Source organism: Castanea sativa, chromosome 1 (genome assembly GCF_040712315.1).
Source record: "Castanea sativa cultivar Marrone di Chiusa Pesio chromosome 1, ASM4071231v1".
Lineage (NCBI taxonomy): Eukaryota > Viridiplantae > Streptophyta > Magnoliopsida > Fagales > Fagaceae > Castanea > Castanea sativa.
In genome coordinates this window covers 91,063,217-91,085,070 of record NC_134013.1, presented here as the reverse complement: position 1 = coordinate 91,085,070, position 21,854 = coordinate 91,063,217, and the positions used below count along the sequence as shown (strand labels likewise).

Sequence of the window (21,854 nt, the reverse complement as noted above, 5' to 3'; positions counted from 1 at the left end):
ACCCATGACCTTGACTCTGATATTAATTGAAAGCTGGGATTTGTATTAAAAATATAAGAGCTGTTCAGACTCCAAATTAAAATACTACGACTCAGTTGATTTTACTTTAACTTAAACTAAGTGCGAAATAGAGTAAATGCGAGCGTACAAACAATAAAACTACTTTAAGCCATATTCAACAAATAACCACAAAAAATGAAAGCTAAAAGAGTAGGGAAGAAATATGCAAACACAAGATAACACGGCAATATGTTATCGAAGAAGAAATCGAAAGAACTCAGCGAAAAACCTCTTCGCCGCCCTCCAAGTGGAAAATCAATCTTCTAGATAATAAGTTGGGATACATGAATAGCAAGAGACCCTTCAAGCCTAATTTACCCAATGCATCGAAGCCCTCCAAGCTCTTACTTTAATAAGGCTTCTCGAAACTGTGTCTTGTCTAACTTTTCGGATCCTGCAATTCAGCCCAATTACATTCGCCAAAACTTGGCTTCTTCTAATACTTTTCAGCAACACCAAAATCTCACTTAAAACTCAGAATGAGTGTGGTAAGTGTTTGAGCTATCAACTTCTCAAGGATATAGATATGGAGAGGTAGGAGTATGAGGAAAACCACAAAGGATTATGTAGAGGATTGTGGGTATAATAATTTCTAACTCTCAAGTGTGTATGCTAGGGTTTTCTCTTCGAAAAGCACTCATTCCAATATGTGGAATATGTGGGTACTGTGGGTATAAATAGTGTGGGTGAAGACATGGTGGAGCAGATAAGCCAAAATAGTAAAACAGAATGGTTTGCGGGTATTTAGCTGGAAGACCTTAACCGCGAACTACTCACGAAAACTAGCTGTCATTAGTTGTCATGACTCTTCGCATTCCAGTCATGTGCTCTCACTTCGCGGGAAGTTTACTCGTGAAATACCCGCGAAATCCACTATTTCTTCAATGCAAACTTGAGTCTTTACACTCTCTCTCACACACAACTCATACAATGATATCCCACATATAATACAAGATAAACATGATTGAACAAAATTACAATCAAATTTGGTACGGAATTAAAGCCAACACAAAATAATTGTAAATAACAACTTTACAGAGTAAGTAGCAACCTTTTGATGATTGAAGGAAATGAGGTTTGATTCTTCTGAGTAGCAACTATTACAGGCTCTTCAACTCCATATTGAGAGATAACTGTTAAGGCATTCTTTAGTATGTGGGAATAAAACTTTCCAGGATGAGTGTACTAGTACCCCAAAGCGAATTCAAAGGGTGTAAACCACTCCAAAATTTTTCAATTTTATTTTACTTTTGGCTCTTATTATCTTGGTGCATGGGGCTTGCATTACTGGATGCTCCAACTCACACAAGTCTTTGAACTTTGAAGAGATAAAGAAAGAGGTTCTTTTCTTTATAACCAATTCATCTATTGTTTGGGTCCTACTCTAAAGCATATTTTCATTTCATTTACTGAAGGAAGCTAAAGCTTTAAGGTCTGTCGGACAGTTTTCATTTATTTACTAGTGAAAAACAAGAAGCTTCATCCTTTTGGACTTGGTGCAATACCTTCTAGATATCTTTTTCGGTTGCTAATAATTTATACACCTCTTTCTTGCAAAAACATTTTCAGAGTTAATTTAAACTTTACGGGTTTCAATACTCCTCCGTGATTCATGTTTGTTTGGATTGAGGGAGAGGAAGGGGAGTAGAATAAAGTATGTATGTGTGTGTGTGTGTGTGTGTGTGGGGGGGGGGGGGGGGGGGGGTGGGTTGCATATGGATGAATCGTATTTGGCCTCTCAAACTTCCATATTTTGTATAAACCTATATAAAAGAACTTATTCAATTTGATCCCCTTATTATAGACCTGTATTTCTACGCAAAAATGAAGGAGATCCCCAAAGAGTTGGCAATCTAGCTAATTTGTGTAGGGTATTTGTGTAAGAGTCTGCAAGGATCATTGAAACTCACGACTAGAATCGTTGTAGACAAGGAAAAGAAAAAGGCAAGAATTAAATACTAATATCCTTTGAAGACAAAAGAAAAAGAGAGAGAATGGGACCTACATGTAAAAACAGGGAGCAAATTTGTTGCTTATATATATAATTCATTTATGGGATGGTTTGGATTAAAGACACATCAAATTTAGATTTCTTCTACCAAAGTGGCCAAATTAAAGGTGTTTGGTGCCTTCCTTTCATTTTCAGTGGCATAACAAAGTTATATTGTTTTAGAAGGTACTATACTCTCTCTCTGTCTGAAAGGTTATTCCATTCTCTATTATCTGTAATGATTTAACATGTGTTTCGCCAGTTTTTGTTAGAGTTCAAATTAACTAAGTTGTGATAACATTTCATAACCAAGAATCTTGAGCATCACTACCATTTTCTAGTTCTATTGATAAGGAGAACTTGAGTCCAAATCTCTCTAATTTCAACACTCACTTGATGTAAGCCAAAAAAGATAATGTCTATGCTATGCTATATTTTAATTCTTCTATTTTCAGAAAATAACAGTTTCATCCATATCAAAACAATCACACTATTCCTATTTTTCACTTTCTCTTTCAATTTATATATATACATATATATATATATATATATATATTAAAATAATGAAATGTAAAATAGTGAGGTCTCTAAAATTTATATGGTACAATATTAAAAGATCAACCAAAATTTAAACTTCTTCAGTTTTGTATATATTATCTATACTACTATTTAAGCGGCTGCTCCTGTTTGAACCGTATTTTTTTTATTCCAAAATACCCTTATGCCCCTAAGTTTAAGTAGAGATAGAACTAAAAGATAGTTTGGTAAAAATACATGTCTAACTTGCACTAAAATATTGCCTACAAAATAGGAGCACTCTTCCAATAAACCCACTTCTTCAAAGCAACTATACTTTTATTTATTTTTTTTAAATAGAAAAATAAGTTAAACACCTCACATTTATCCACAAAAAAAAATCTAAATATATATATATATATATATATATATATATATATATATAAAAATAAAGAACAATCCGGATTTTTTTTGTTCTAAAATACCCTTATATTCCTATGTTTAAGTAGAGACAAAATTAAAGGACAATTCGGTAAAAATACAACCCTAACTTCCACTAAAATATTGCCTAAAAAATAGGATCACTTTCCTATTGATTTTCAAATTTATTTATCCACTAATAAATTAGATCCTCAAAATAAAAATTATATATATAATAAAAAACATAGATTTTTCTTTTTTGCTACTACCACTAAAAAAAAAAAAAAAAAAGCCTCATCTCACGCGCAAAGCGCGTGTGATGAGGCTAGTTATAGATAATAAGTCTTGGTTAAGTATAAGAATGTTACATGGGTCAATTAGAGAGTGGGGTTGGAGGATTTTTTGGACCCAACTAGAGCTTGTTAGGTTAAATTCCCAACCCAACCCATCACATGTGTAGAGATCAACTTAACTAACCTACATTTGTTGGATTGAGTGGGTTGAATGGATTGAAATTAAATGTTTCACGCCTTATAAAAAAATTAGACTTTCATTAATTATTTAATTTTTTTTCTTAATAATAAATCATTATAATTCGCATGATATACCTAATTTATATTGCAAATGTTCAAATTCATCAAAAATAAAGAATTACATTAAATAATTTAATTAAATTCATAAAAAATAATTCTTAAACAACCAAAATAAATCAAAACAAGCTAATAAAATAAATTCATATATGTGATGGGTAGGGATGGTCAGATAGGCTAAAAAAATTATCAATCGGAATCCAACTCAACCCAGGACTCAAAATAAAATTTCAACCTAACCTAATCCATGAATACCAACTCCAGAGGTCAGGCTGGGCTGGTTTTATTAGGCTAGCGTTTGATGCATGACCTAGGTCAAGTTGGGTTGATTTCATTAGGCTAGTGTTTGATGCATGACCTAGGTCAGCTACCATTGGTTATTTGAACCCTTTTTTATTTTTCCTTACAGCCAATTATGTTGTATCACATGGATTTTTTTTTTTTTTTGAGATAGTTAGATGCTATCTTTTGGGAATTATCTTGGAAATTGATCTTAACAGCTCTTTTTTGCCCTCCAATGGTCCTTACTCCTAAGTCTTGGCTAAGATAATAAAATGACAATGATATTTAGTTTTGGTTCTTTTTAAACTAAATGCCGCTAGCAACTCCATAACTAATTTAAGGGGCTAATTCATACTTTCATGCATAAATAGATTATTATGAGTTTTTGTTGATGTTATTATCAACATCATCAATGGTTTTACATAAATTGGTAATTTACTTGAGTTTCTTGAGTTAGGAAAAAAAGTTAGGGGAGGACAAAAACCTATTTCTGTACCTATGGTAAATTGGAGTTTATTTTGAATTATTGGTTAGATGGTGATGTAGGTTACCTTTTTTTTTTTTTAAAATAGAGCATTTGCATCAATCAATGCAAAATAGAAAAATGTATCAATTTTACATATTTAACCATCAAGATCACCCAGAAAGTCAAGCTAAAAATGTGTAAATTTGAAAAGTTGCCATAGTAATTGTGTAAATTTATATTGAACTATTCATTTTGCATATAGTTTTTTTATTCTTTCATTACGTATCTCAAAGGTGAAAGAAGAGTGGATGATGGTTATTGTACGAGAAAAAAGAGAAATAATTAAAAAAGTCAAGAAAAATTGATATTTTAATGTAACGTAGTGTAAAATAGATAATTAAATATGAGGTGTTATGAAAAGTGAGTATGTAAAATAGAAAAAAAGTATATTCTTATGCTAAAATAGACAAAATGTTTTGCATGAGTTGATGTGAATGTTTAGCTAAAGGAGGTTAGTGACATTTATATTAGTCCGTGTATAATAGGAAAATGTGTAGAATTTACATAGTTTTGCCTAAAAATGTCACACTTCAGTCCCTTTACACTGATATTATTCATTTTGTATTTAATTGTTTATTATTTTTATGTATCTCAATAATGGAGGAAGAGAGTGGATGATGGTTATTATGTGTGAAGAAAGAGAAACAATTAAAAAAATCAAAAAAATTGATATTTTTATAAAATGTAGTATAAAATAGATAATCTGTTTTGTTGTGTTTTGAAAAGTGATTATGTAAAATAGAAAATAATTTTTTTTATGCTAAAATAGGCAAGAATTTTTGTACGAACTAATGCAAATGCAAGATCAATATATTAAATATAATAAAGGAGGAAACTAGTGGATTTTGAAACTAAAAGATTCGAAATGTAAGCTCCAATAAACTTCAAGGAGATTTTTGTAGTTTTATCTATAAAAAAACACAAACACACACAAACTATACATGTTACATTATACAATAAGAAATGCTTGCTAAGTAGACCATGATCTGTGGTAATTCATGTTTAACGCCGAGGAGCATTGTTAAGATTACTTTTATTTTAAATTTTTATTCCAGAAGAGGCTCTTACTTCCTTGCATGAAATTCAAAGGGCAACTAAGCTCGATCCCTAAAGCTAGTAAATAATGGGAACTATCTGTTTAATATTTATAATCCTAGTGAATGTTGTTTTGTCATCAGGAAAATTAGAGAGTGAAGTTTATAGATGGAAAAAATGAAGTCAGCAAAGACAGAAATTCGAAGCGGAACAAGTTCATCAATTGAAACTCAACATCAATGTACACACGTGGTAAATGAAATTCAAGAAATGTTAAAACATTTGGAGTCCCCTTTATCACTTGAGAGTTGCATCTATAGGGTTCCTGATTATCTTCGCAAATTGAAGGAAGAACACTACACTCCTCAGGTTATTTCAATAGGGCCCTTTCACCATAATGCCAATGACAAATTGCATACCATGGAACAACGCAAATTGAGATATCTCAAGTATTTCATTGAACGTGTTGATAATTTTGATATAAGCTTGGAGGATTTAGTGAGAATTATAAAGGAGAATGAAGAAAGCATTCGATGTTGTTATGCTGAGACCATCCACTTTGACAGTGATCATTTTGTAAAGATTATTACAATGGATGCCATCTTCATTCTTGAGTTGTTCTGGAGAGACTTCTTCAATGATTGGATGAGTGAAGACAATGGTGCACGTCTAGAGACATGGTTGATGAGTGCTATAAGGTTTGACTTGATTTTACTTGAAAATCAACTTCCATTCTTTATTTTGGAGAAACTATTTGACCATGCCTTTGCCTCTCACCCAAGCTACTCCAGGTCCTTAATTCAAGTCATGACATTTTACTACTTTGATTATTACAACACTCAACCCATAAGTTATAGTCCCCATTTGAAAATGAAACACTTTCTCGATTTGCTAAGAACCTTTTGGCTACCTCCATTTGAAAAGATACCAAAAAGAGGCAATGACGCAGTTAAACATTTGCATTCTGCAACCCAATTGTATGAGGCGGGATTGGCGTTTAAGAAAGATTCAAGTAGTTGCTTATTAGATATAAAATTCACAAAGGGAGTGTTCATAATGCCACCTTTAACATTAGACAATTCAAGTGAAACCATTATCCGAAACCTTTTGGCTTTGGAGCAATGTCATTATTCAGATAAAGCATACATTACCGATTATTTTATCCTATTTGGTTTCCTTATTAACACTAACAAAGATGTGGATTTACTTGTTCGAAAGGGCGTCATGCTTAATTTGCTAGGCAACAGTGATGAAGCTAGAAATTTGGTGAACAGTCTTGTCGAAAATGTGATCTATGTTGACATGAACTCCAATTTTTATCGTGTTTGCAAAGATCTGAAGGCGTTCTATAAGAAACCTTGGAATAGGTGGCAGGCAACTTTGAGACGTGATTATTTTAGTAGTCCTTGGAGTATTGCTTCTACAGTTGTTGGTTTCATTTTCTTGGTGCTTACTTTTCTACAAACTATATATACAGTAAAAGTGTAAAATAATATGTTCAAACCCTATGAGTATTGGTAAATAATATTTGGATTATTGCTCTTTGTTTTGTTGTATTAATGTATTGAACTGTTTGTGTGTGTGTTTTTTTTTTTTTTGAGAAATTGTTTCATTGTATTGTTAATTAATTTGTTACGATTAAAAACTGAACTTGCCATTATAAAATACTAGACTTCTTTTATTTACTCTCTTTTTTTATTAAGTTCACGGTTATATTAATACAAGACTGTAGCTTGAAATTCATCTTGTTTTATTTTCTATTTTTAGCTACCATCGTAATTTAATCCCAAGTAGGCTTTGATATGACTTTTATCATAAAAGCAACTTGGTGTAAGGCCGTTGACTTTTTTTTTTTGATCTGAAATACTTCCAAACTTTATTGAAACGAAGGAATTAACAGTACATCATTTAGAAGAGCTTGTTCAAGAAAACAAGGACTCCCTTCTAACCAAATAGAGAATTCATCAATGCCTAGAGCATAATTAGCTAAAAGGTGAGCTGGTCTATTGGCTTGCCGATGAACATGGGGAAAATCCACTTGTCGAAAATTATGGGAATCAGACAGAGAACCATACACCACAACAGCTATAGAAGAGGGTGGGGGAGAGGTCTCTTTCATTGCATTTATGAGAGTCAATGAGTCACTCTCCAAAAAAACCCTTGGATCGTCATGTCCCTCGCAAAATGCAGACCGAATTCAACAGCTTTGGCTTTAGCTTCCACCGCTCTGAGGGGTGCCTGGATTTTCTTACTACACGCACCAATAATTCTACTAGCTGAGTCTCTAATTACCACACCAATTCCATCAAACTTTTGGTGCGTAAAAGCAGCACCATCCACATTGATTTTGAACTTATCGGCTTGAGGAGGGCTCCAGTGGACATGTGTAGTTGGGCTAGGCTCATTCTCCACTCGAAAACTCTCTTGAGGTACTTCACTGCCCCAAAAACCAATCCGTCCACACTGCCCACGCTACCATGATGATTTTTTCAAGTCTATCCTATTCCCATTTCGCTTCCATAGCACCATACCAGGCCATATCCATGAAAGAGCTGAAATGAACTCTCAACCCTACTAGAAAAAGCTTCGAGATTGCCCACACCTCACGGACCGAAGCACAGTCCCAGAACAGGTGTCCCAAGGACTCCACCTCCAACTGGCATGCTTCACACTTCCCATCCAACAGCACTTTCTGATGCATAAGGTTCTCCTTAGTGGGGAGAATATCTTTGCAAGCCCACCAAGCAAAGTGCCGAACTTTGTGTGGAATATTAAGCCCCCAAAGCCACTTCTAGAATTTCCTTAACTGACTTCCATCAGAAACTGTCCCTGTTACCACCTTAGCTGCCATCTCCATAGCTAATTGGTAGGCGCTTCTAACAGAGAACTTCCCATTGGATGCTAGCGCCCATACCAATTTATCATTAGGCAGATGCGAGCTCAAAGTGGTACTAGCAATTAACTCAGCCTCGTGCGGAAGGAAAAGCCTCTTCAATGTATCTGATTTCCATGCACCCAAGTCAGGGTCAATAAGGTCACCAACCCAAGAAACATCAAGAGGCAGGGGTGGTGGTGATGTCACCTTGTAATTGTACGGTGCAGGAAACCACCTATCCTACCATATCCTAATCTTTCTGCCATTGGCAACTTGCCGACGGATCCCTTTTTCCACTATTTGTTGAGCTACCAAGATGCTTCGCCATGCATTCGAGGGATTACTACCCATCTTTGATTGGATGAAATCACAGTTAGGAAAATACTTTGCTTTAAACACCCGGTACAGCAAAGACTCCCCTCCCATTTGCAGACGCCACCCTTGCTTGGCCAAAGGAGCTAAATTGAATTGTTTTAATTGTTTGAAGCCCATACCCCCTTAGGATTTGAGAGTACAAAGCTTGTCCTAACTAATCCAAGCCATCTTGCGTTCATCTTTTTTCTGCCCTTACCAGAAGTTCCTTATTAAGCTTGTCAATTCATCACATAAGAATTCTGAGATTTTAAAACAGCTTAGAGAATACGTGGGTATTGGTTGGCCAAGCACCTTAATTAGGATCTCCTTCCCTGCCTTTGACAATAAATTTTCCTTCCATCCGGCCAATTTCCTTATCAATTTAACTTTTATTTCTTTGAAGGAGTTTTTCTTGTTTTTACCCACCAACGAGGGCAAACCCAAGTATTTTTCATGCTACTTGATAACTTGGGCACCAAATCTGGACTAGATCTCCTCTTAAACTTCTTTGAGTGTGTTGCTACTGAAGAAGAGGGATGTTTTGGCCCTATTCAACTATTGCCTTGAAGTTGCCTCATAAACTATCAAGTCCCACTGCAGAGCATCACATTCCTCAATGGAAGATTTGCAGAAAATAATACTATCTTCTGCAAAAAATAAAAGAGACAACAGAGGACCACCCCTACAAATAGAAACACCCTTCATAGAGCCATCAGCAACAGCTTTTTTAATTAAAGCCAAAAAGTTCTTCTGCACAAAGTAGGAATAGATAAGGAGAGAAATGGTCACTTTGTCGAAGACCCCTTGTGGGAGTGCTGTGGCCTTTGGGCTTGCCATTAATTCTGAAAGCGTACGTGATAGAAGAAATACATTACATCATCAACCCCCTCCATCTGTGGTAGAAACCCAGCTTCTCCATTATTTTATCAACGCAAATCTATTCCACCCTATCATATGCTTTATTCATGTCTAATTTCATTGCCATTCTCCTTACCTACCTGTTTTCCTTTGACTAATGTGATGCATAGTTACAAAAGCTATTAAAACATTATTAGTAATTAGTCTGCCATTAACAAAAGCACTCTGAGTGTCACTGATAATAGCAGGGAGAATTTTCTTAAGACTATTAGTAAGAGTTTTAGCAGCCAACTTGTAAATCACATTACACAGACTAATAGGCCTATACTCCGTCACTCGCCTTGGTTGATTTATTTTAGGAACTAAATAAATATGATTTTCATTAAACTTTGGGGGGGGGGGGGTGATGCCAAAATTAAGGTAGTCAAGTACTGTTTTAGTCGCTAAATTACCAATAGTAGGCCAATAGTGCTGAAAAAAGAGAGGAGGCATACCATCAGGATTTGGAGCTTTTCGGGGATGCATCTGCTTAAGAGCTTGATAGACTTCATTCGGCATAAAATGCTTCAACAATCACCTGTTCATGCCTGGGGAAACTTTAGGTTGGACTGCTTCTAAGATTTCAATGAACTCTGTGGGTGCAGCTGAAGTGAATAGTTCAGAATAGTAATCCACAAACACTTGCTCCACGGCTGCCTCATCCTCCTGCCATACATCTTGAGAGTTAAGGATAACATCAATGGTATTTTTCCTAAGCCTAGATGAAGCCTTTGCAGAAAAACTGGTATTTCTGTCTCCCTCTCTAAACCAGTCTAACCGAGCCCTCTGTTTCCACGTTGCATTTTCCTTTTCCATCCAGCAATTGAGATCAATTCTTGTATGTCGAATATTCTTTATGATACCCGAATTAGAAGGTTGCATTTCAAGCCATTCCAACTGAGTCTGTAAATGTGCAATCTCTCTTCCCACATGCCTAAATTCATTCTGGTTCCAGTCTTCCAACTTGCCTCGGCATAAATTCAAGCATGTCACTATAGGGAACAGCAACACATCCCTTTGCCCTTTAGTCCACACTGATTCAACTATGTGATCACATTTGGAGTCCTTCAGCCACATAGACTTGAAACAGAATAATTTTTTCTGCCTTTGTCGTTTTTGCTCCTCAAAAATTTTTAGAAGAAGCGAACTGTGGTTTGACACCGAAGTTGATTTATGAAATACACGAGCCATAGGGAGTAAGAGAGACCACTCCAAAGTCACGAGGGCACGGTCTAACCGTTCCCTTATTTGATAGTCATCCCCTTTCTGGTATATCCACGTAAAGAGTGGACCAATGAACTCTAACTCCTTCAACCTACAAAAATCAATTGCACTATTAAACCAGGCCATTTGTTGAATTGGCCGAGAAGCCCCTCCTTCCTTCTCTTCAGCATTCCTAATTTCATTAAAATCCCCGATTACCAACCATGGCAGATCAGAAACAGCAAAGAGGGACTGAAGGAGACGCCATGAATCTGCTCTTAATGCCATATCTGGGTTCCCATAGAATCTTGTTAACTTCCATCGCCCAAATTTACTCCCACCCTCTACAAGGGCATCAATATAAGATATCGATGAACTCATCACCTGCACTTGTATATCATAATCCCAAAAAAGAGCCAAACCTCCACTGGCTCCCTCACTAGGATAAGAAAATCCATCTTTGAAACCACAACTTTCTCTTACTATCTTCATCCAGTCTACATCAGATTTTGTTTCCACTAGGAAAACAAAATTGAGCTTCTTTATCCTAACAACCTTTTTCAAGGCATTAATTATCTGAGGGTTCCTAAGCCCTCGACAGTTCCAACTTAAGATACTTATTGTGCCCGGCAGTGCTGCCGAGTAGCCAACGCTAATCCCAAATTTTCTGCCATGAGCTTACCCAACGCCTTTGCCTCCATGTCCAAGAGCTTCTGTTTTTTATCAGTGAGTGGGTCATCATTTGAGGGTAGAGATTGTTGCTTCCATTTAGACCTCAGTACTGTTTCACTAGATGTGGTGGTGTTCGTTGTGTCATGGGGTGGCCCTAGCCTATGCCATGTGCCATGCACAGTTCCATGCAAATTTTTAGTTTGTAAAGTGTTATGCACAGGGCCATGCAAAATTTTAGAATGTAAAGTATCATGCAAAGTTTCATTCTTTTCTATTTCAGAGTGGTACGTGGGTGTGGTAATGGAGTCTAGGACTTTGGGAGGGCCAGGAGTGGGTGTGGGGTAGGAAGTAATGGTGTGGTTGGTGTCAAAGTGTCAGTTTGTTTATGTGATGGGACTAATGATTGTGTGGTACAGACTAAATGTTCTTCAGAGTCTATAATTGGAGTGTGGGCCACCTGTAGGAGTGGAGTAGGTGTGTTTAAATTTGGAGGGTGATTCAGATCGTGGTCCAGATCTGTGATGAACGTGTCAAACAAAGTGGTGTTTAATAATATTTCCTTGTGTGTAGGAGCGGTCTTAGGACGTTTGGTGTGGGTCATGGCTTCATCAGTTTGAGAGGTAGATGGTAGGTCCGACGATGAGGGAGATGTGTTGGTTGTTTGAGGGGGTGGGCACATAGATGGTGATGGTGTGGGTTGGTGGGGCTGAGGAGGGCCTGTGGTCTATGAGGATTTGGTACGAACCACTTGTGATTGTTGTGCATTGGCCAGAGAAGCATGTAGCCAAGGGCCATATTGTTGCTCATTCTTCTGTAGAGACTCCCCACTGTCTATCCAGAGCTTGCAATCCTTTTCATCTTGGTTTAAGAGACTGCACCAGTAGCAGAAGATAGGTAGGCATTCATATTGGAAGGAAACCCAGTAGGGGTCCGACCCACCTAAATCAACATAACACCCCCGACAGAGAGGCTGATCAATAGCAATTTTAATTCAAACCCGGATGTAGCATTCTCGACATTCCCCAGATGGTGAAGCATCAACCTATTCAACACTGCCCATAGTGTTCCCGATAGCCATGGCATTGGATTTGGTCATACAACTGAGGGAGAGGTTATGGATTTGAATCCAAAAAGGGCTGGTATCAAACTTAGCGTCATCTACAAATTCAAAGGTGCTTAGTTGGTAGAGTCCTATCAAGTATTTGTCAAAAGTCCAAGGTCCTTGCAAGAGAATTTTTCGTGCATCGGTTTCTTGGGAGAACAGTAACAAAACAGTGTTCTGAGTAAGGTCACGTACTTCAAAGTCCAGGGCAAACCTCCACATACTTTTAAGTGTTCGTGCCAGTGATTCAACGTTGACTCGACGCTTGGTGAAGAGCTTCGCCACAAGCACCCTACTGTTGTTTTCAATATCAAAGGTTAGAGGAATAGTTTGGCGTTCCTTTGGTGAAGACCTCCCAACTTTGTTCATATCTTTAAACAAGTTTCGTTGGTTAAGGGAAGAAAGGTGTTAGGGCATCCTACAAATTTTCTCCCATCCAACACTCACAGCAATCTCCAAAGTCCCAGCTCATCAGAAATCAGCCTCTGGTGTCAATCAATTAAGGATGTGTTTCCACCAAAGCCTTAGTCCATGTCGCCATCAACTCAGGACATAATGGTCTTCATTACCGGTACTTCAAAACACATGTTTCTGGAACTACTACAACTTAAATTCTGCTTGAAGTATTTTAGAAAGTACTCTTCTGAAATTACATCAATTTAACGTTCGTCGGCATGGTCCCATCACACAGGCACATTCGACGACTTGCCGCCAGACCTCATTCAGCATGCAGTCAGTCTCATATCCCAAAATACCCCAAAAACATCTACACCAAAAATTCCCTGACATACAGGGCCAGCTCCATGGTGTCGTATGTTTCACTCATTCACCATCTTTGCTTCATCTTCGTCTTCTTCACAACCACCACCAGCAGACCCAAAATCCATAAGCTTCTGAAATTACCTCAACTTAACTTGGGAAATACAATAACACAAGCACACTCAACCACTTTCCCACATGTCCTTTCCATAATCCAAAGTATGTCCTTCTGATATAACTTCACTAGGAGTTTTTAAAATCACGAGGCTAGCCTCATAGCTCTGCACGTTGTATCTAGCCAACATCCTCGCTTCATCACCATCTTCTAGACCTTGTGATCACTGCCAAGGATCCAAAATACTCTTCTGAAATTACCTCAGCTTAACCTCTGCTGATATGATTCAATCAACAAGTACATCCAGCTACTTGCAAATGACTTTTTGCTCCACTGACCCATTTCAAATACCATGGAACACTCTTTTGAAATTACTTCAACTTAATCTTTGTTGAGAAGGCTTAGTCACACTGGTACATTTAACTACTTGCTGACTACTTTTCAGTCTCATCAAAACCTTTCATATGGGTGGGTTTACTCTTCAGAAATTACTTCATCCTGTTGAAAGCTTCACCACCTTCAACCACTTTACTTGAAGAGTCAAGTGTCAAAATCCGTTTTCGAGACTCATTCCCTTATCACACTCAGAAACTGTGTACGGGAACAAGTCTCGAGGGGACATTTGTAGAGAGGAAAAATTTTCGACCTATTACAAGCTGACAAATCATACTACCAAGTCTACAAAATACGACCAATTATAAAGCGTCACGTACTGCTACTAGGTTTTGCTATCACTACTCATAAACCAACAAAAATTTGCCAAGTATCATTGAAATAGGGGCATAAAATGCATGCAAAAACCAATCACACATCAGTGCGTGTAAACGATGACATAAGCAGTCCGATGCGTGTAAGTGATGACACAAGCAGTCCAATCGGGTGCTGACATGTGTCACCTTGAAAATCAAAACATATTGGCCAATCAAAAGATGCCATGTGTCTTGGAGAAAAAGTCTTAAAACTCCTCCAATCAGACTGTGACACCTGTCACCAATCAAGCTGCGCCACGTGTCGCTCACCCACCCTCAAACTCCTATAAATAGAAGCCTTTTTAAGGAATTTCTACACACTAAGACACCTTGGGAGGGATCTTGGAACACACACACACATGAATACACCATAGGAGAGATCTTGGAACACACAGACCAAGAGATCCATGCCTTAAGTAGCATCAAAGAAGATTCAAAAGTATAGAAGCTTTGCTGGAATCAAGCCCTGAAGCCTCCAGGAACTTCAAGAACTTCAACCTCGAATACGAAGAACATTCGAAGCAAAATCATCCAAGCTACCTGCCTATATCTCAAAGCTCACAGGAATCAAGCTCAAAAGCCTCTAGAAACTTCAAGAAACTACAAATTGGTGAAGCTCTAAGGATTCATTTTGCCAGAAACCTTCGAATATGAAGAATATTTTAAGAGAAATCATCCAAATCATCTTCCTAGATCTCAAAGTTCACTGGAATCAAGCTCGAAAGCCTTTAGAAACTTCAAGAAACCACAAATCAGTGAAGCTTTATGGATTCAAGCCTCTAAAGCCTCGAAGAATTTCCACCACAAACCTTCGAAGACGAAGAACACATGAAGAACATGAAGAACAAAGGATTTCTAACAAGCTCATAGCCAGAGATTCATTGTAATTCTGTTTCAAGGGTTTTCGATCCATCCTCCAGCCAAATTGAAGTATATTTGGTGTTTGAATCAAAATCGCATTATTAAAATTCCAATCAACGAGTTTTTCAAGGGGATCGAATCAGAGTATCACTTTTTCGTAATCAAAGAAAATTGTACCACATATTCATCAATACCAATTCGCATTTGGGAAACCATTATACTTGTTTGACTTTATTTCAAAGTCGAAATTTAGTCGTTCCACAGTATGTTTATGTGACAGGTGCTTTCAATGACTGTTTACAACCACTACAAAAGGATATATGATGCTTCCCTTCATAAGAAGTTAGTCCATATTGTTTTTGCATTGAGTTAGCTTTTGATCTTTACAATCTTTTAGGGGTTTATACTGGTGGTTTTCAGTTTTGCTTGAGGGGTATGTCTTGTAATGCGGTTTCAAACTGCACTTTTTCAAGCCACAACTTTTTAAAGCTTTAGGAATAGTGTTTTCAAACATCCCCAATATTTTAAAAAATTGAATAATAAGTTGTAATGAACAGGCATAAACTAGTTGCTGTCTTTTCAATTTTTGATGATAGCAATAGTTTGATGAATGTACATCAAATGCTACTGCTTTATTTACTGAATTCATGCATTTGAATACCAGGTCAGGCATTGAATGGGGTACTTAGAGCATTTGCAGCTGGCATGGTATATGCCATATCTTGCCAAGATTTACCATTTCAGCACAAAAAACGTCAACAACTGGTCTGCTAAAGATAAAAAAATTTGCAATACTGCTACAGTACTATCGCAAATTTGCGATGGTACTGTAGCAACATTCTAAATCCAAAAGTTATTATTTTATTCTACCTACAAAATTCTGTCTCATCTCTCCACTGGCTCATTTTCTCTCTCTCTCTCTCTCTCTCTCTCTCTCTCTCTTTTCTGAATATATTATTTTATTATGTAAATATATTATTTTATTGTATAGATATATTATTTTAATGTGTAGTATGGTAAAATAAAAGTTGGGATGTTGAGTATATTGTAAAATAGTATTGTATAATTGATAAAGTAACTTTTTGAGATGGTAAAATAAAATAGGATGGAATTATCGGATGGGAATGCTCTAATGAAGTTGAAAATGAGGACAATGAACTTGTTGAGGTAGAGAAAAGCAATGTATTTTTGATGGGTCCCACTGGCTCAGGTATTTATTTGACCTCATTTTTTTGAGGTATTTAGTGCCAAGAGGGCTAAGAGCTTTGATTTATGTCAATTGAACCATCCAAATATGAAATATGAACACTAATTATATGATGTCAATCGAATTTCTCTTTTTACGTAAACATAAACATAGTAAGGCTAAATCTAGTTCTAGTTAGATGGGGTTAAATTCTTAAGGAATTAGAATATTTAAAGGAGATGTTGTAGCATTTTAATATTAAATAATTAAAATCAATAAAATTGACAACTTTTTTTTAGAGATAATTAAAATATGCTGCTAATCTCGTAATTCAAACCACTTCCTGGCTAGACTCTCAAGTACTTTGTGTATGTGGAAGTACTGATTTAGTTACAAGACTCTTGACTAAAATTGACAACTTAAATTTAAAGATGTGGGGGTGAGAGTTAATATGAAAGATAAAAAGTTAAATAAATGTGTAATCCTATATTGAAAAAGGGGAGAGACTTTATTATTTTTAAGCGTACAAAATAATGGGCTAAAATGTATTAGAGTCGATATATTAGGTCAGATACGTGCATTTGGAGAGAGTGAAGGAAGAAGGTGTCCAAATAGTGTTGTGTAATTTTTTCCAAATAAATATTATTCATAATTTTTATTATTCAATTTATCTTGTATTATTTCCATTTTTCTTGTGATTTCCCCAACCGAAGATCATATCGGTGTTTAGGGATAAGTCTCTGATGTTGTATGTATCTTGCATAATTATCTTGAGAAGCTGGATATTTAGATGTCAAGACGGGGACAAGTAATTAAATATTTTTTTATTGTGTCCATTATTGATTATTTTCAGACTTAAAATTTAGTTATTTTATTTGGGTAACTTGGTCTTTTATGATGTTGTAGGAAATTAAAGTATATTTTTGTACTTTTTTTTATTTTCAGAGAAGATGGTAAAAAATCCTAAAGGGCTCTTAAAAATATGTATTTTTTTGACTTGTTTTCAATATATTGAAATAAAATATTTTTCTGAGAATGTCTCAAATTTCTAATGGGTTCTAAAGATTCGTCAAGGCTTCGTTAAGTTAGAACTTAGAACTATATTTAGCTTATACGATATATACTATATATATAGTATATATTTAGCTTACACTTTACGTTGTTATATACTATATATTTTTCTGTTTTATTTTACTTTTGCATGATTCGCATTGCAGGCATGAAACACACTAGTACTCTTCATTGAAAAGTTTGTTTGGAAGGATGTGATGAACAAGCAAATCGGGGTGGGGCTGCAGTGGATGCTATGATCTCCAACCTCTCGCACAAGTCTTTCAACTTTGAAGATCAGATAAAGAAAGAGGTTCTTTTCTTTATAAACAATCCATCTATTAATTTGTTTGGGGCCGAATCGTACAGCAGATTGAGTTTCAATTCATTTACTAAAAGTGCTCAAAGGTCTGTGTACGTGGCAATTTATTGCATTCATTTTTACTTCGGTTGCTAAATTAATTCCTTACAGTTCATTAGGAAAAAAAAAAAAAAAATTCCTAACAAGTTTTTTTTTTTTTTTTTGTTGTTGAGAATATTTCAACCTATGGCGTCCGCTCCTGATGATGACTATTTTTTTATCAGACCAAGACACTAATCAGTTTTTGGTGCAAGCAGGGATTGAACTCTAGATCTCTTATTCATCCGTCAAAGACTTTACCAGTTGAGCTTACTAACATGTTTTCACTTTAGACAATTTAGTCCTATATTTTGTCAGAAGAAGTCAATAAATTCCATTTATTAAAGTTTGTTAAGTAGGACCATTAAACACTTAAAACATACTATTTAAGCCCAATATTTCACTTAAAAATATCACATTGAAAATTTAATAAAAATGAAAATTTAAGGATCAAAATGAAAATTTAATAAAAATGCTAAAATATTTTTTTAATAAATTTATCCTGTTTCTTAAAAAAAAAAAAAAAAAAAAAGCCAGATCATTGCATTATAATTGTAAATGTTTTTGATACTAATTGTTGTAGTCAATAATTTTTTTTTGCTGCTTTGCTGAATTTATGAGACAAATTCAACTAATGCTCTCTTTTTGCCTCTCTTGGAAGGTTATGTTAATACGTGGAATCAATATAAGCTGCTTGTGGTACAGTCATAAGTTATCTGATTTTTCAGTTATACGAAGTGTTTTTTTTTTGGGGTGAAATTATAGAAATTTCACAAATAAAATGGGACAATCTAGCACACAGAAAGTGTAGTAGACAATCTCCTCAAGATTACAAATTAGTAATCATTCAATGAGAAAAAACAGAGAGAAAAGAAAATGGAAGACATCACTATGAAAAGCACACATCTAATCCACAGCCCTCTAAAAAATAAAGAGCATTTGAAATTTGAAAGACAAAACCATATGCTCCAACGCCTCAAAAGCTTTGTTTTGATGTCATTTTGGAACCATCCAAATGTGAACACAATGATGTCAATCCAATTTCTCTTTTTACGTAAGACATCTAAAATAGTAAGGCTAAATCTTGTTCTAGATAGATGGAGGCTCCTTAATTAAATTCATAAGGAATTAGAATATTTGAAGGAGATCTTATCGGTGTTTATGGATAAGTCTTTGATGTAGAATAGTGTAGAAGGAAACACAAATTAAAAAAGGGCAAAGTTTGGCTACAAATTTTGTTATAGTTTAAGGCCATAATTTTACTTAATATTTTTTTATTAGATGTGAATTTTGACAAATTTACCATTAGATTACATTTTTTTTTCTTATATCCTCCATGCTTTCAAAATTTTCAGAAGATCAAAAATCAATAGTTATGTTATCAATTAATTGTTTAAATTATAAGTTTTTGCAATCTAAGACTCTAAAGACTAATGTAAGGACACGAAAATTTGGCAGCCCAAACCCACTTAGAATAATGAAATTTGTGCTATCTAGTTAGGCCCAAATCAATAGATATTTGTAAAGAGAGTGGGGTAAAACAAGTTGGGCTTAGCTCGAGGATACAAACAAGGAATGAATGAACGAAAGTCCAAGATTAAATATATACAAGGTTCTTTACAAGCTCGCCCGAGGACGAAGTTCTTATGCTCGGAGATACACTGTTCTCTTTCTTTCTTTCTATCACTATTCTTGCTCTAATCTCTATCCTTTGATTTTTTCTTGGATCCCTTCATCTGGAAGTTCCATTTCCTAGCCCTCCATCTTTACTTATCCAGACTCTCTTTAGGACACTTTTTCCCTTAAACTTTTGTTGAAGGTGGTATAAGGAGTTGCTTACCTGTGAATTCCACTATTCAGGTCACTTCCTCATCAATGCAGTTGATAAAATTGTTGCCAGTCATTTAATGCGGACGCAGTAGATGAGCTTTCACTGGAAACTTCCTTCACCTACCTTGACTCTCTCTCTCTAAACTCCATCCTCTCCATTCGGACTTCCAGGAAGTATTTGACTCTTCTCCTCCTATCCTCGGGCAAATCCCCTCCTCGGGTTTAGAATGCTTTTATAGTGATAATCACACCTTGTTGTATCCTTCCTCCGTCCTCGGGTCCCCACAACTAAAATTATGTTGAAAAAATAAATTTATGATTCATATAGTAAATAAGGATTTTTTTTTTGTGGAAAATAACTATAAAAACCAAACTATATTATTAGTTAGCCAAGGTTTGAAACTATTTTGGTATCTAACAAATCAAGTCCTTTGGACGCGATTTTGGAATGCTAAATCAACTGCACTAAACTCGATTTCAACATCGTCTGCAGTTGATGTGGATACTTGGTCCATGTAGGCATGAAAATCGAGTCTGTAGTGGTCGATTTCGGTACCCAAAAAATAGACTCTATAACACTCGATTTCGTTACCCAGCAATACCGACGAACGAAGCACTAGAGAATGAAGCAACCCAGGCGGCGAAGGCTGAATATGTCAGACTTAATGTGGGTGTGGTTTCTTGCCACCGCTCCGGTGATGTTGCTATCGCATAGTCAGCGCCGCCGAGCTGGGTCACAGCGTCCACGGACCTCTCGTGGAGCTCGGCAGTCCATCGCAGTCGTGGCTTTGGATCTAAAGTGAGAACCAAGCAAGCATCACCCGGTAGGTTCTTCGAGGAGAAGCAACCTAGGCGGCGATTCTAACTAAACCCAAGCAGCGAAAGCTTCAGGTGAGGGAAATTAGATCCGATCAGGTATTTGTTTTGGGTTTTCTTCATGGGTTTTTGGGGCTTCGAAGAACAAGGAAGTTTGTTTGCAGATGTTGAAGCAGACGAACAACTAAATCAAGTCCTACGGACTCGATTTCTATTTGACAAAACTCGAGTCCAAAGGACTCGATTTGTTAGATAACAAAATAGTTTCAAACCTTGGCTAACTAATAATATAGTTTGGTTTTTATAGTTATTTTTTTTAAAAAAATCCAGTAAATAACATATGATTGAAACAAAACTTGACGTGTGTTCAAATCATAAAAAACATGCAATCCAACAATTAACGGTAAAATTTTCAACATATGTAACAGTGTAATTTTTTAAAATCAAGTTGTAGCATTAAGCTACAACCAAGTTTGTAGCCAAATATTATCCATTAAAGAATGCTGATTACACTTTTGTGCCCATTTGGGATGCACTTATAAACTAATTTATTGCTTTTTTTTTCCCATGGGTCTCATGTGATGTGAGTCACTTGCTTATTCTATTTAACTCTTACTTTTTATTTACAGTATTTTCAATAAAAAAATTTAAGCAAAAAGTTAGATAAGTTGTTCTCAAATGGACATTTGGATATTTAGATATCAAGACAAAGGGGTGCATAGTTAAATAATTTGTCTGTCATTGATTATATTCAAACTTAAATTTAATTATTTTATTTGGGTAATTTGATCTTTTATGATGATGTAGGAAATTTAAGTATATTTTTGTAAATTTTTATTTGATAGAGAAGATGGTAAAAAATCCTAAAAGACTCTTTAAAATATGTATTTTTCTAGACTAATAAAATAATCAACCCTATTACCCAACCAAGAACAAAACTCAAGGTTGCCTTTTTTAATCCTAAAAAATCCACCATGCAAAACCCTAAAAAACCTTTTAGAGATATGACCCTTTTAGAGAGATGGATAATAAAAGCTTTCTTAATCCATTATAAATCCCAAAGGGTGAAGCAAGAAGGAACCTCCAACTCCCAACAAATAGTTCTATCAAATTTATATTCTATATTTATTGCTCTAGTTTGAAGTAGATACAACAGCTTAAATGTGTGTTTATGTGTGTGTGAGTGTGGTGGTAGAAGTAGAGTCATTTCTCTCTACTTCACAATCTCTCTCATTCCTCTTATCTTTGTGAAAAGCATTATTGTGAAAGTTGTTGTGTGATTGTGTGAGATGATTGAATGATAAGCGGAAGCATGATAGAGAAAGCACACACACAAAGTTTTACGTGGTTTGGCCTAACAACTTATGTCCACAATGAGAAATCTCTTAATGACTACATATTATACTATATTAAGCACTTATGTTACAATGAACCCAATGCAGGGTTTATATACTAAAGAATATATGTCTAAACATAGGCTAATTATAGACTAACCTTAATTTAATATGCTTGTTTTACAAGTACATTGGCCTACGATTGATTTGAGTCACTTGGGCCATAATATCT

At 35.7% G+C, this 21,854-nt stretch overlaps 1 protein-coding gene across 1 annotated transcript; it reads left to right on the top strand.

Annotated features, from left to right (window-relative positions):
- The first annotated feature begins 2,139 nt into the window (after positions 1-2,139).
- LOC142626830 (UPF0481 protein At3g47200-like) lies at positions 2,140-6,919 on the top strand. The gene is made up of 2 exons (XM_075800574.1): positions 2,140-2,236; positions 5,563-6,919. Exon 2 carries the CDS (start codon positions 5,588-5,590, stop codon positions 6,905-6,907), a length of 1,320 nt encoding a protein of 439 aa, XP_075656689.1. The 5' UTR covers positions 2,140-2,236; positions 5,563-5,587; the 3' UTR covers positions 6,908-6,919.
- The last annotated feature ends 14,935 nt before the right edge of the window (positions 6,920-21,854 follow it).